At 48.5% G+C, this 15,497-nt stretch overlaps 1 protein-coding gene across 1 annotated transcript in view; it reads right to left on the reverse strand.

The window, feature by feature from the left end:
- The window catches only part of ANAPC5 (anaphase promoting complex subunit 5), a 58,327-nt gene extending 45,917 nt beyond the window's left edge, over window positions 1-12,410 (reverse strand). The window contains exons 1-4 of the mRNA XM_066603277.1: window positions 12,133-12,410; window positions 9,162-9,241; window positions 6,498-6,607; window positions 6,127-6,361 (exon numbers count right to left, since the gene is read on the reverse strand). Coding sequence (XP_066459374.1) covers window positions 6,127-6,361; window positions 6,498-6,607; window positions 9,162-9,241; window positions 12,133-12,333 — 626 coding nt within the window. The 5' untranslated portion in view covers window positions 12,334-12,410. The remainder of the gene's footprint in view (window positions 1-6,126; window positions 6,362-6,497; window positions 6,608-9,161; window positions 9,242-12,132) is intronic.
- Between the last annotated feature and the right edge of the window lie 3,087 nt (window positions 12,411-15,497).

The following is a 15,497-nucleotide window of genomic DNA, read 5'->3' on the forward strand; positions in this document are numbered from 1 at the left end:
CTGCGGCCTGCAAGATTTTCCGTCCAAGAGCGGCGTCGGATGATGCGGCTATGTGGACTCTATAAAACTTCGAAAAAGTATGTACGGAAGTCCAGGTGGCTGCCTTACACACCTGGAGGGCTGAGGCTCCGTGACGGACTGCCCAGGAGGCCCCCACCGCCCGTGTGGAGTGGGCCGTAACCCGAAATGGTGGCGAGCGTCCCGAGGCTCGATATGCTTCCGTTATCAGGGACCTTATCCATTTCGATAGGGTGATTTTTGAGGCTGCTAGGCCCCTTCGGGTCCCCTCCGGAATAACGAAGAGGGAGTCGGTCTTGCGGAAATCCCTTGTTCTCTTCACATAGGTTCTCAGCGCCCTTACTACGTCCAGGTGGTGCAGTAGTTTTTCCTTTTTGTGTACTGGATTTGGACAAAAGGAGGGCAAAACGATTTCTTCATTAATATGAAACTGAGAGACTACTTTTGGTAAAAACTCGGGTGATGGTCTTAGTACCACTTTGTCCTGGTGGAAGGCCATATATGGCGTTTGTATAGACAATGCCGCTAGTTCTGAGACCCTCCGGATCGATGTGATAGCGACGAGAAATGCCACCTTCCAGGTTAGTAACCGCATAGGGATTTCCTTGAGCGGCTCAAACGGCTGGTCCGTAATAGTGTCTAACACGAGATTGAGCTCCCAAGTTTGGACCGGAGGCTTAAACGGGGGTGTTGTATGGGCAACTCCTTGCAGGAAAGTCCGTACTGCCATCCTGTTTGCAATTGGTCTTTGGAACAGTACCGTTAGTGCTGACACCTGGCCCCTCAGCGATCCTACCCTTAATCCTACTTCAAGGCCTGATTGTAGGAATGCAAGAATTCTGGACACCGAAAATTGCATTGGTTGTAAACGCCTCTCCTCGCACCAGATGAAGAAGCGCTTCCAGACTCTATAGTAGATTGCTGACGAGGCTGCTTTTCTGGCTCGTATCATTGTCTGGATGACATTCTCCGCATAACCTTTCCTTCTCAATACCTCGGTCTCAACGGCCAGGCCGTCAAATGTAGAGACCTGGAATCCGGGTGAACAAAAGGCCCCTGGGATAGCAGGTCTCTTCGCTCCGGAAGGTGCCACGGTGTGTCGAACAGCATTTCTATGATGGCCGCGTACCAGCTCCTTCTTGGCCAATTTGGTGCTACCAATATTGCTGGTCGCCCTTCCTGCTTGATTTTCCCCAGGATCCTCGGTATGAGCGGGAATACGTATAGGAGTTTGTACTCCCTCCGCGGAATTGTCAGGGCATCGGTTGCCGCTGCCTGTGGGTCCCGGGCTCGGGACACAAATGGGTGTATCTTGCAGTTTAACTGTGACGCCATGAGGTCCACATCTGGTGTGCCCCATTTCCGGCATATCGTTTGAAAAATTTCTGGATGCAGGCCCCATTCGCCGGGATCTATCCTTTCCCGTCTTAGGTAATCCGCCATCCAGTTTTCTACTCCGGGGATGTACACCGCGGATATTGAGCTTAGATGCCTCTCTGCCCATGTCAGTATGGCTGCCACCTCGCTCATTACCGACGAGCTCCGTGTCCCACCTTGCCGGTTGATATAGGCCACCGCTGTGGTGTTGTCCGTCTGTATGCGTACGCTTTTTCTCTTGAGACTGGGTCCGAAGTGTTGGAGCGTCCGGTAGATGGCTCGCAGTTCTAGAATGTTTATGTGAAGCCTTGCCTCTCTTTGTGACCACACTCCTTGAACCGATTGGTCCCTCAGTGTTCCGCCCCAACCCGAAAGGCTGGCGTCCGTCGTCACTACTGTCCATCGCCTGGGGCCCAACGGTCGCCCTGCCTGAAGCCTGCCAGGTCTCAGCCACCATTTCAGTGACCCTCGGACCTGAGGGGTTATCTGGATCTGACGTTCAAGGGTCAGCCGGGACCCATTCCAGCGTGACAGTATCAGGTGTTGTAACATCCTTGATCGGAACTGAGCGAAGGGGATTGCCTCGAATGCTGCCACCATCTGGCCTAGGATAGCCATGCAGTATCTGATGGTCAGTGGTTTCCCCTGCCTTAGGGACCGGACGCCCTGCCGGAGCTTGTGTGCCTTTGCTTGAGGTAGCAGGATCCGGTGGAGGCTGGTGTCGAATATCATGCCCAGAAATTGCAAACGTTGTGTTGGTATTAGGCATGACTTTTCGTGGTTCACTATCCAGCCGAATTCTTGTAGGGTTTTTATCGTGACGTTCAGGCTCCTGACGTTGTCGTCCCACGATGGTGCTTTTATTAGTATGTCGTCTAGGTATGGAATAGCCGCTATACCTTCCGCATGAACTAGCGCCATCACTGCTGCTAGTACCTTCGTGAAAACTCTTGGTGACGTAGACAGGCCGAATGGCAGCGCCGTAAACTGAAAGTGCCTTCCCTGTGTTTCGAAGCGGAGGAATTTCTGATGTGTTTCCCGAATTGGGATAAGAAGGTAGGCGTCCTTGATATCTATCGAGGACAGAAATTCCCCCGGCTGCATGGATGTTATCACGGACTTGACTGACTCCATCCGGAAATGTTTTGTCCTGACGAATCGATTCAACCTCCTTAAGTCCAGGACCGGTCTCACTCTGCCGTCCTTTTTGGGTACTAGGAAAAGGTTCGAGTAGAACCCCTGCCTCTCCTGGGCTCCTGGCACCGGTTTCACAACCCCTTGTGCCAGTAGGTTCTGTACTGCTTGTTGTAGGTTGGCTACCCCTTCCGGAGTGGACGGCACTCTGGACTTGCAGAAAAAATTCCGTGGGAGGGTCGTGAATTCGATTGAGTACCCGGATGTCACAATCTCCTGTACCCACTTGTCGTTCACGTGCCTCCCCCATGTCTCCCAAAATTGGGAGAGTCTGCCCCCCACCCTGGTGACACTGGGTGGGGGCAGTGTCTCATGCCACGTTTTTTGGTCCCGCCATTTTCGATGTTCCGGGTCGGGCTCGCCACGTCTGTTTTGTTTTAAATGAGGGGCCCCTCTTTGACTCTGCAGGGGTTCTCGCAGAGTGGGACCACTGCCCTGCCCCTGGGCGGGATGGAAAGCGCCGAAAGGGCCTAAAGAACGGCTTCTTTTTTAATGGGGCCTTCTCCTTTCTTGCCGCCATTTGCGGTAGTGACGTGCTCTTGCCGCCTGTGGCGTCCTTTATCATGACATCCAGTTTGGGGCCGAATAGCCTGTCTCCTTCAAACGGCAATTTCGTTAGCGCTATCTTGGACGCTGTATCCGCTGACCAGCTCTTCAGCCAGAGTGTTCTCCTTGTCGCTACCGATGCGGCGGACGCCCGGGCCACAAATTTGGCTGCGTCAAGCTGAGCTGTGCATACAAACTTATTTGCCTGTATGATATTATCTGTCAGCTCGAGCAACTCACTTGGTGGAGCGCCTGCTATGATGTCTTTTCGTAATTGTTTGGCCCAGGCTGTGGACGCCTTACTGACCCATGCAGCCGCAAATATCGGTTGCAAGGCTGTGCCTGTGGCTTGAAACACTGTTTTTGCCAAGGTGTCCAGCTTCCTGTCTTGCGGGTTCGCTAGCGTCGCTACTTCGGCTGTTGGCAATGCTGTGCTCCTAGCTAGTCGTGACACGGGTGGGTCGACTACTGGAGGTACCGCCCAACCCTTTTTCAAGCCCCCTGGGAACGGGTAAGTAATTTCCCAAGTCTTCCCGGGTTGCCTGAATTTTTTATCCGGGTTCTGCCACTCCTTGTTAAGGGCTTCCGAGAAATCCGGGTGGTCCGGAAAGACCTGTCGTGATTTCCTCTGTCGTCTAAACGACACCGTGGACGGGGCCGTCTCTACTGTTTCCTCCGTAACCTGGAGGGTTTCCCTTACTGATATTACCAGGCTATCCATCAGGCTGGCTAGGCGCGACACTTGTTCTTCGTCTAGTTCAGACACTGACGAGGCACCAGAGCGGTCGTAGTCTTCCGACCCGCTGCCCTCACCCGCCGCCCTCACCTGCCGTTTGGGCCGTGTCCTGGGATGCCCGAGAGCAAGACGCTCGTGGGGACTCATGGTGAGCCCGGGCCTGTCTTGTAGAATACCAGGATCGCGACGAGTGCCTTGATCTATGATACGTATGCACAGATTCTCTGGAGCCGTAAGAGCCGCGAGAGTCCCCGGACCGCCTGGACCTGGGGGACCTACCTGACCTCCTGGTGCGCCGTGATCTCCGGGAGGAGTCCTCGCTACTGCGGGACCTCCTTCTCTTGCGTGTCCTCCCTCGTGCGTATTCCGAGGAGGATGCGTCGGAGCTGAGCTCTAACCGGCGTAAAATTGCCGTAGAGGATGAGGCCAGGCCGGAAACGGCAGCGGCCAGGGACCTTGCCCATTGGGGCTCGGGCCCTGGCTCCACAGGGGCGGCGGGGGGCACGGGAGTCCCTGGGGGAGCGCGTGCCGTGGTACATCCCACGCAGCGGGGGTCGGTTTGACCGTACGCAAATTTAACGCTGCATGTAGAGCAAGCGTAGTGCTTCACCCTCCCCTTGGCCGGGCTGGAACCCTCTGATCTGGGGTCAGACATGGTAACACAACACAATTTACAACTGGTGGGTACCGTTTACAGGAATGCCTGCAGGGGGGGGGGGAAGGGGAGGGCGAGGGGAGAACACCGCAAAGTGCCGCCTTGGGCAAGGCTTACCCGGTCTAGCAGCTGTTTGTGCGGTTCCCCCGGTCTAGCTGGAGCCTCTGGTCCTGACGTTTGAATGTTGTCGGGAGTCGACGCGGGTACACACACCCGATCTCGTAGCGTTGGTGACCCGGCAGGCGTTGTGGCAGGGACTTGCTGCGGCGTCGTCACTGCTGCTGGTGCCCGAGACAGGAGGTCCGGATGCTTCTCCGCAGCAGAGGGACACTGCAGGGCTGGATGGCTGGACGGCTGCTGCTCAGAAGCGCTGCTGCCCAGGAGGGCTGCTGCTCGGGAGGGCTGCTGCTCGGGAGGGCTGCTGCTCGGGAGGGCTGCTGCTCGGGAGGGCTGCTGTGGGCTCGGAGAGCTGCACAGTGCCGGGCTCAGGCGTGCAGGCAAGCCAACACGATGTGCTGCAGAGAGCGGCCATTCCTCTTTCTGGCTGCCCTTTTTAAGCTTGCCGCGGTCGGAGGGGGCGTGGCCTGGCCGGAAAGCGTCCCCGTGACCCGGAAGTGATGTCTTCCGGCCGTGACGACGGCGCTCCGCCCCCCGGAGCGCCGTGCCCGGAAGCGGCTTGCCGGCCGGCGCCCCGGCGTCCTGACCTGCCCTGCTTCTATCCCTGCCAAGGGAGAACTGCCGCCGCTGCTGCCTCTGCCGTCCGGGAGTTGTGATGGCCGCGTACCCCAGGTAAGCTGCGTCTGCTGCTGCCACCGCTGCCAGTAGGGAGTCCTGAGTGCTGTTTTATGGTTGCTCTCCATGTGGGGTCCCAGGTGGAATGCTGCCCTCGCTAGTCCCAAACAGGGTGTTGTCCTGGGGGCCACAGCCTGTCCATGCGTCGACTGCTCCAGCAGTGCTGCCCCCTACGCGTCACCGTCAGACAGTGCGCTACTCCAGGGAGGGGGAGCCCTATGGCTGGCGGGTAACCGACTCAGATGCGCATTGCATGGTCGGGCCCCTTTTTCTTCTCTGGGTGAGACGCCGCAGTAGTGGTGGAGACACCCCCTGCCTGCGTCTCCCCCGGGAGGCCAGTAAAGCCAGGGAAAAGCCCCAACTCCCCGGATTCCCGCGAATAGCTCTTTCTACGTCTGCCTCCTAGCAGACACTAAGCTAAAGACTAATTAGCTGAGTGCCTGCAGGGGGGATATAGCCAGCGGGGAGGAGCTAACACTTTTTTGCTTAGTGTCGCCTCCTAGGGCAGTGGCTATATCCCATGGTCTAGGCTGTGGCCTCCAATGATACGGACGAGAAATAGTATAAACCTGTGTCATTTTTGATAAATGAGTCCCAAAGTTTCAACAATAAACCACCTTCTTTCCAGAAATAAAGTCCATAAGCAAATATCTAAAAAGGTTTACATTGCCTTTTTAACCAATTTTATCAAGTGGAGCGATAAGGTTTGATTTTCTCTTCATATAAAATAGAATTCTAATTGAATGGTGCTTATTCTGGAGGACTAATTTACTATGATTAGGAAAAGAATATGCTGGTTTCATATTACCCAATAGGACAGTCAAGGTCTTCTTTCTCCATCTGTCGTTCTTCACTCAATTCTTGGTCCTCCTCATCATCTTCCTCGGTGTTGGTGAGCTCCATTTCTGCCTCATCAGTCTCGGTCTTAGGTGTTGTCTTAGCTTTATCACACTGGAAGTAATTCTGCAGTGAAGTGTACAATTTGTACACCTGACTGAAAGAAAGTTTGTTGTAGGCCAAGATCATGTGGCGAAGGAATAGACCTTAACAAGTGGGCAGAAGGTGCAATTACAAAGTGTCTTTTTCTCTCTGAAGGTAAATATAATGTACTTTTTTGGATGGTATAACTTTATTTTACAATATGTAAACAATACCATATATGTGTCCTTTTGCACCTACCTACAACACTTGTTTTGTGTACATCAGGTTCGGTCCCCGAGAAGGAGTCTGAAAGCTCGTCAAAAAACTGCTCCATGTCTTTCAACTCTCCTTCTGCCATGAGCTTTATCCTAGAAGAGAAAAAAGGAAAAAATTAGGTCTAATATTGTAGGATATTGACAACTCCCTTAGCGCAAAGTCAGGCGAGCGTGTATTTGTGCACACATATGTGTGCACAAAACTGTGTGTTATTAGAACCATTGGTTTCCTATGATGTGTTCATATGTCCATGTTTTACAGGTGTGAAAATACTCACACCTGTAAAGATAGGACATCCGTGCACTCCACAAGAATCCCTGCGGGGAATTCCCTCATTACTGAACACCGTGATAGAACTGCCAGAGTGTTCAGTGATGAGGGGACTCCCCGCGGGGATGAACGAACCCCCTGCCACATATGTGGCAGAGGACAGTGATGTTTTCCCATTGCTTTCAATAGGGCTGGCACTGCAGTCGCCCCGTTGAAGGCAATGGGATGCAGGCAACCCTTTCAATGATTTTCGGGGAAGGGCTTAAAATATAAGCCCTTTCCTGAAAATGATCCCTAGCTTGTGTAAAATAAAAATATATACTCACCTCTCCGGCGCTGTTGGGGCTCCAGCACGTCTTGAAACTTGGCTTTCAGGCACTGTACTGAAGTTTTTTCAGCCTCTTGAAAGGGCTGTGTCTGATTGGCTGAGTGATCAGCCAATCACAGGCAGTGTTCTGCCATTCATTGAATGGCAACTGAGCGCTGCCTGTGATTGGTCACAGCGCTCAGCCAATCACACACAGCCGTTTCAAGAGGCGGGGATTTTAAATCTCTGCCTGGTGAAAGAACTTCAGTACAGTGTCGGGGAGCCAAGCGTCAAGACACGCCGAGCCCAAGAGCGCCAGAGAGGGGAGTATATATTTTTTACACAAGTTGAGGATGATTTTCAGCGAAGGGCTTATATTTCAAGCCCTTCCCCGAAAGTCACAGCTGGAGGTGCAGAAGATCAGTGAGGTGAAGATTTGGTTATAATTGTCTATTACATTAAAGTTCAGAGGTGGAAAACCCTTTTAAAGAAAAAAAAAGGTCTAAATAAAGTCTAAGGCCTCCCTTACACACCAACGCAGCAAAGCCTGTAATTTAAATTGCGGAGCTTTGCGCTTTTTATTTTCGTTTTCTGCCGCCGCTGGCTTTTAGAACTCATCATCGATAGGGAGCGCTAAACGCCCGAAAATAGAACAGACTCTGCTTGAAAATCGCGGCACTGAAAAGAGAGTGTGAGAGGCTCCGTTGAAAACAATGGGAGTCTCTGACAGCGTTTAGCACTGCGCTACAAGGGCAGCACTAAACGCTGAAAAAAACGTGTGTGAGGGAAGCCTAAGACTGCTATTTCATTGTGTTTCTCTCTTACAAAACGCAAACAGAACTTCACTGATTGCGTCCAACATCTGAACTTGTCAAAGTGAAAGAACCACAATCAGGGTAGCTCCACTTGTATTTTGAAGGTGAGAAACGCTGCAATGTAATATCAGCCTAACATTGACCACAAATATAAAAATCCAACTGATTTTATAATTATTAATGATAATTGTCACAACTGTAGTCCTAATTCGTTCACGCTTCTAAATTTTTAAATTTGTATTAGCTTGAGAAAGACTTTTTGCAGAAGGTCGTGACGTCGCTGCATGTTGTGGCGGAAATGAAGGATACATCAGTATTGATGGGAAGTTTTGCACCACTTATGCTGCCCACGGCCTTTTTTATATTCTAAATTTTTAATGGTCATTAATTGCAAGCAAGAAATATACATATTTCTCCCAATACGACTAAGGAAACACGATCAAGTTATGGGAAATATATCTGCATGTATAGCTCTTTCGCCATTTATTAATCATGCTGGTCACAGGTATAAATACCTCAAATACCAGTAGAACATTCAATTCAACACTCTGGTCATGGGCAAATTAACATGGCTGCACTAGTTCTCTGACTGCATGATGCACACTGTGCATTATCAGTCTAAGACACTACATGCAGCACTGGCTAATCAGAGCAGCATGTAGTGTCTTAGACTACCGATGCATAATAATGCATAGTGTGCATCAGGTAGTCAGATAACTAGTGTGGCCACCTTTGTTTCTCCAGGACCAGAGGGTCACTTTTGAAGGGCAACTCCAGCGAAAACACATTTTTTCATCTCTACTCCCCCAATCTTACTGCTTGTAACAATCTGGAGGTCTCCTCTATGTATTCCAGCCACTTCCCTACAGTGTAGCCCCCTTATCAGCCACCATCTTGATGCTTTAAGATTTTTGTATCACATATATCCCATGATGCATCAGCACAGCTATACCATTTCTTTCTATAGGGGGAGTTGGGGGGCCAAGTTTAATCATTAGCTCATATAGTCTTATAAATAAGCCACAGTCCATAAGTATACAGTCAGGAGCATGAGCTGTGATCTCCTCTATCATAGCTGTGTGACAGGCACGGTGTGATCATTATCGGTAACTGTAACAGGAATAACTGTGCCCCCCTGCAGCCAGGTCCTGCGTAACAGCATCACACAGACTGGGGGAATAGCTACAGAATGAATGAATGAATAAAAAAAAAAAAATCACCAGAGTGGCCCATTTTGTGTAACTAAGAATGTACCTGATCAGCACTGAACTTGAAACATTTGGACAGCAATCACTGACAATCTTAATCAGCTTTGAAAGAGACATGTCGGGACCCTGGGAAAACAAAGAGGAAAGTTATTGGAAAATTAAACATAAAAACACACCCACCTTAAAGGGGTTGTCTCGCGGCAAACCTCAAAATTTTACCTTACCCCATTCCCCCTGTCACCCCCCCTGGCATAAAATAGCAAAGTAAAGTGGTTTTTAAGCCGCTTGCTACTTACCGATCCGACGAAATAAGGACTTTAAAAAATCTTCTCCCAAGATGGCCGCCGGTCCTTTCCCAGGGATGCACTGCGGTTTTCTCCCATGGTGCACCGCGGGTCTTCTCCCATGGTGCACCATGGGCTCTGTGCGTTCCATTGCCGATTCCAGCCTCCTGATTGGCTGGAATCGGCACACGTGACGGGGCGGAGCTACGTGATGACGCGTAGAAGGGGCGGAGGCAGCACGCCGCTCGTGCCTGGACCGAGCAGAAGGGGAGAAGACCGCACAGCGCAAGCGCGTCTAAAAAAGCAAGAAGACATCAGAATTAGACGGATCCATGGCGACGGGGACGCTAGCAACGGAGCAGGTAAGTGAATAACTTCTGTATGGGCAATATTTAATGCACGATGTACATTACAAATATGGCCATACAGAAGTGTATAACCCCACTTGCTGCCGCGAGACAACCCCTTTAAGAGTTACTTTAAAAATATACATTCGAGAGACTTTTTTTTTTTTTTTAACTACTTGGATATACCCAGACTTCTGCATGAAGTTGGCAACAAGTCCACAGCAAAACTGATTTACAACTGGACACAGACCAGCATATTACACTGCACTACAGAAGTATTGCAGTGCATTATCTAAGTGATCAAAGGACCACAGGGTCAAGACACCTAATGAAACTAATTTTAAAAAGCCTAAAGAATTTTTTTTCCCCTGAATACGCAACAACTGTCAAATAAACACAGCTGCTGCCCTCCATACACACAAACATTCTACTAAGCAGCTCCCACACACATTAGAGAGTTGCCTGGACGACTACATTATAATGTACATAGGAGGTCTTTACACAAGGTTTTGTTATTCACCAAATAATTAAAAATACAACATATAACTTATTGCCACAAATGTAAAGATCCATGCTATAAAATTAACATTACATTTCCCACATGGTGACCACCGTTAGATAAAGCTAAAAACAACATCCCAGAATTACTTTTTGCTCATCCCACCTTCCAACACAGGAATCAAAAGGAATAACGAAAAAGTCATATGTAGCCCAAAATTATACAAATGAAAACTACAACTTGACCCACAAAAAAACAAAACAACATTTAGGCCTCCTGCACACAGGCGGATTTGCATTGCGAAATCTGGAGCGGAATTCCGCCTCCGGACTCTGCAGCAAATCCAGCCCAAAGCATGCTATGGGAATACGCGATTTCCTGCCTATGAGTGAAAAAAATCGATTGCAATTTTCCGCTCGTGGGGGAGAAATCACAGTATGCTGCAATTTTGTGTGGGCTACGCACGTCCGGCTTTCATTGAAGTCAATGGAAGCTGTTCTTCCCGCAGCCATACTGCAATCATCATTGCAGAATGGTCGCAAGAGCCACATTATCGCCATGGTGATGGAGCAGTGTCCTCTCTACTGCGCTTGTGCGCCTGCGCTCTGGCCGATACATTCGCAGCAGAGGAGAAAGACGGCTGAGAGGTAAGCTGGGGTCATTGGCCAGGCACCAGGTCGAACTCCGCCGCGGGAATCCCACGTGTGGTCCGACCCGCCCGTGTGCAGGAGGCCTCATACAGCTTTGTCAATGGAAAAACAAAAACATTATGGGTTTTTAAATGAAGCAACATAAAAACAAATTGTTTTGTAAGAAAAAAGAAAAAAAGTTATTTTGCAATACTAATTCACAAAAAAAAGAGATTTGGTAATGTTGCAATTGTAACAGACCACAGAACTAAGTTAACCTTTTACATGCCAATGTTCCCAAATGGTATCTTTACTTTTCAATTTTTTGTTGCCTAAATTTTACTACTTTTGTAAAAAAAAATTGGTCTGTAAAAAAGTCCCCAAAACAATTGATAGATTGCTGTGATGCTGTAAAAACGCAACTCATACATTGATAGAAAATTTTTAAAAAGTTATGCCTTTCAGAACGCAGAGAAGCAAAAGAAAAAAAAAATTTAAATCTGTCTACTTAACCCTTGAGTGGTGGTACCATGGCGTCTATATGACCCCAGCCTTATTCATTGCAGACCTGCACTTGTAAACTGGTACCACACAGTGTTAAAGGGATATTCCTAGAACAGACTTTTATGATCTATCCACAGGTAGGTGATAAAAGTCTGACTTGTGAGGGGTTTCATCACTGTGACCCCCACTGATCCCAAGAACAGAGGTACCACATCCCTCTGTTCACCTCATCCCCACAACGAGGAGGAGCTTGAGTGGAGCAGCAGTTTAGGATGCGTACTGCCACCCCACTTGGGACCCCCGTTCTCTCTGTCACTGGGGGTCCCAGCAGTCAGACCCCTGCAATCAGAGACTTAGTACTTTATTTTCCGGTATAAACCATTTAAAGGGAAACGGTCAGGTCTTATGAGCCCCATACACACAAGTTATGAGCTCAGAGGAGAGGGGCGCCGCGTCTGGGGGGTTCCATTTTAATTTTTATACACACTTGCTTCACTGTCCGCCTGCAAAACCGCGACTTGGTGCGCTGAGCAGACGGCTCCCCCCTGCGCGCTGCACACACTATCTATAATGGACGGGCAGTATGGGCGCACGCAAGGGGCAGTAAGAATCTGATGCCCGAGTGGCAGCACAGCGGGTGGACAGTGAGAGAATAGGCAGTACAGAAATAGAATCACCCCCCACTTAGCGGCCCTTGTCCTCTGAGCCCATTACTTCAGGGGTCCCACATCCAGTGCACAGCAGGCTCAGTCACCTGGAGAAGAGGGAGGATCTGCTTGTTCAGCCGCCTCTTCTCCACCGCAGTGATCTCCGTGTTTTTAGTCATCTCGCTCAGCAGAACCAGCACGGAGATCTTATACGGGGTCACCCAGTCCTTGATCCCAAACACATTAGCGTGCACGACGCCATTGGTCATCATGGGGTTAAAGTACAGGCTCTCGTGAACGCTCGCCATGTCCGGCGGGGGCTTGGTTCTGCCCGGTGTCTTATTCTGCAGTTGCCACTATTCGCAGCTTCACAACCAGGCGCGTCGTGAAACAGGCCAATCGGAAAGCGAACTGAGCATCATGTGACCCGATGCAGGGGTACCCGGTTAAGTCTTCCGCTGGAAACGTGTGTTATACAATAATTGTTCCGCATTGGAAACTGTGAAGTTAATATGCGCGACATGACTAATACAGCGGTTTGCATAGTTTCTATCAGCGCAAAATTGCTCATACAAGCTTGTATCTTTTTAGATATATGCAGCATTCAAGCTTTTAATTTGGGGCTAAAACAACTCTGAACAATAAAACAGCGTTGGGCCTAACAGAAACAACAAATAATAATAATGAGAAGGTATCAGCAAAAGTGGACATTACTGAAGGTTTTGTGCACATCTGCCGCAAAACCCAGAGGAAATACCGCTATTTGGTCAGATAAAATGCCAGGTGGCACTATGGAAGCTCAACAGACCCCATTATAGTTAACCCTGTAAGGACCAGACCCTTTTTGGGGGTTTTACCCATGTGGTGGTTTTACCACCCTATTTTCTTTCCTTCAGCTACCAAGGTTATTTTTGTTCTGCTTTTTTTTCGTGACATATGGGGCTATTTTTTTTTATATCCTTTTCACTGACTTTTTTTTTCTGTTTTTTAGTTTTATTAGGGAATAAAAGTCTAAAAAAAGAGATTTTCTAACATTTGTAGTTTTTTTTAAATGGGTGAATTTACACTAAAATAAAGTATGGGAACGGGTTCCTCATTCTGTGTTGGACGTTTTGATATATAATATGTATGGTTTTGGATTACAGGGGGCATTCGGCGACAGTTTTGGTTGGCATCAGCATTGGGTCATTTTCTTCTTTATGCATTTATTCTGTATTTTTTTTACTTATTCCTGTAACTATTTTTTTTACCATCTCTGTCCCCTATGACATCATATAAGACCTCTGGAGGACATTCACATGGTCTTTTTTTTCATTACACACTTTTCCACTGTAGCTGGGACATCCATAGGAGCCCCGATTACAGGGGAAAACATCCCTTGTAATGACAATAGTCACTGGCAGAGCTGTTCAGGGTCTGCTAGGACCCTGCAGCAGTGCTGTGCCAGGGGCTGTGATTGGTTTTTTCAGCGATGGCTCTGATTGGCTAAGTCATGGCGCTCGAGAACCAATCACAGCCAGTGCTTCCTGGAGGCGGGGATTTTGAACCTCCAAACCAGGAAGTGCGGAGGGAAAACTTCAAGCAAGTCTGCCAGAGCTTCAGGGAAGATGCGTGGGGAACTGGCAGCGGCTCTTAGGTAATGTATTCTTTTTTTTTATGCAACTAGGGCTTATTTTAGGGCTTTTACAGAAGGATTTCCTGTTGTAAAAGTTGCATCGTACTGCATGAAAACCGCGTTTTCGGGTAATGTGATGCAACACATAGGAAGGCTCCATAGGGAAACATGGGCTACAAAATTTCGCAAATCGCGGCTGTATAGAGCATGCTGCAATTTGTTTTCTCGCAATGTAGCAGGCTACAAAACATCACTAATGTGAAGGAACCCATTGGAAAGTATTGGCTTCACATAAATGCGATTTCTAATGGTCACATTGTGAGAAAATCGCACGCTTTTGTCGCCTGTGTGTAACCAGCCTAAAGCCTCATGTCTACGGGTGGATTGGATTCCGCATGCGGGAGCCTGCAGCGAAATCCAACCCAATTCAAACTCCTGCTTTCCTGTGGAATAATGCTTCCTCCACCAGTCACAGAGTAGCTAAGACGCTATCACAGAGGCCATTCTGGCAATGCTAAGCCCCACCTCCTGGCAGTGACAAGGCAAAGGGGAGAAGAAGACAGGGTCCTCCCACCATTATCAAAAAAATCTCAGAAGATCTCCATAAACTGCAGTTTGCACCTGTTCTGTAAGAGTGGTTTCACACGGGCAATAATCACGCAATGCGAGAGGGAGTAAAAACACAAAATTATAAAACCAATGATTTTCAATGCTTTCCATAACCTTTGTGATTTTTTTTTCACTCATGCAATGTTGCGAGAGAAAAAATGCGGCATGCTCTATCTTTCTGTGATGTGCGATTTTTTTTTCCCCCCCAATCTCCTATGTTTCCCTATGGAAACAGTCTTTTTTTTTTATCGCATCGCAAAGCACAAACTTGCAAATTTCGTGTGGGGTGATGTGTTTTTAACATTTTTAGTCATATTGACTTTTGCACTAAAAAATCGTGGCAAAATCGCGTAAGAAAATCACAAGCGGCAGCGATGTTTTTGCAGGAAAAAGTAGCTGATGCTCAAAAATCTTTGGAAAAAAGATATGATTTTGCTGCAAATTTTTTTGCGCCGATATCTAGATCGCCCGTGTGAAACTAGACTTACTGCAATGTGGACACCACAAAATGCACTAGTGTGCTTCGTAAATAGGATGCTGTATAAATGTATAAGCTTACAAACTAATTGTAGTCTTGCAATGAGAACTCCCATAGGCATGAACAGAAATAAACTAAAAGGTGCTACAACAACCATGTTGGTGAATTGGATACCTGCCTCCTGAGAACTGGCCACTGCTGAAGTAACAACATAAATAGAGAATAGTGTATGTACGTGGGGGCACTGTAAGAAGCAGTCATCAGTCCTAGGCCTCATTCACACTTTGTATATTTGGGCCTTGTGTTGTCCATGATAAGCACGCGGCCCCATAACAGCCTGTGAGGCTATTCAGACGGAAGATTTTCACACGTCCTTGGAAAACAAACTCGCTGCATGTCCTACTCTTGGCATTTTCACAGATGAGAATAAAACATGAAATGGGCAGGGTCTGTGGAGAACGGTCCATGTGATGTCTGATGCAAATTTCACCTAAGTCTCTTGGGTGCAATTGTATACAGCCAAGTGAATCCGGCCTAAGAGCACTTTCACATGGCTGAGAAAATTGTGTGAGATTTGTTCGTTGCGAGATGCACAGATTTCACACGAATATGAACTCCATTCTTTTAAATGGGGTCATACATGAGTAATTTCTTTTCCCTCATCATGGGAAAATTTCTCGGCATGTCCTATCTTTGGGGGTTCCCAATGGGGCCGACAAAGCATTGCACGGTGTGCAAGAGGAACGCGAGAGCAATGTGAGGTTTCCCAT

This window comes from Eleutherodactylus coqui, chromosome 5 (assembly GCF_035609145.1).
Source record: "Eleutherodactylus coqui strain aEleCoq1 chromosome 5, aEleCoq1.hap1, whole genome shotgun sequence".
Classification (NCBI taxonomy): domain Eukaryota; kingdom Metazoa; phylum Chordata; class Amphibia; order Anura; family Eleutherodactylidae; genus Eleutherodactylus; species Eleutherodactylus coqui.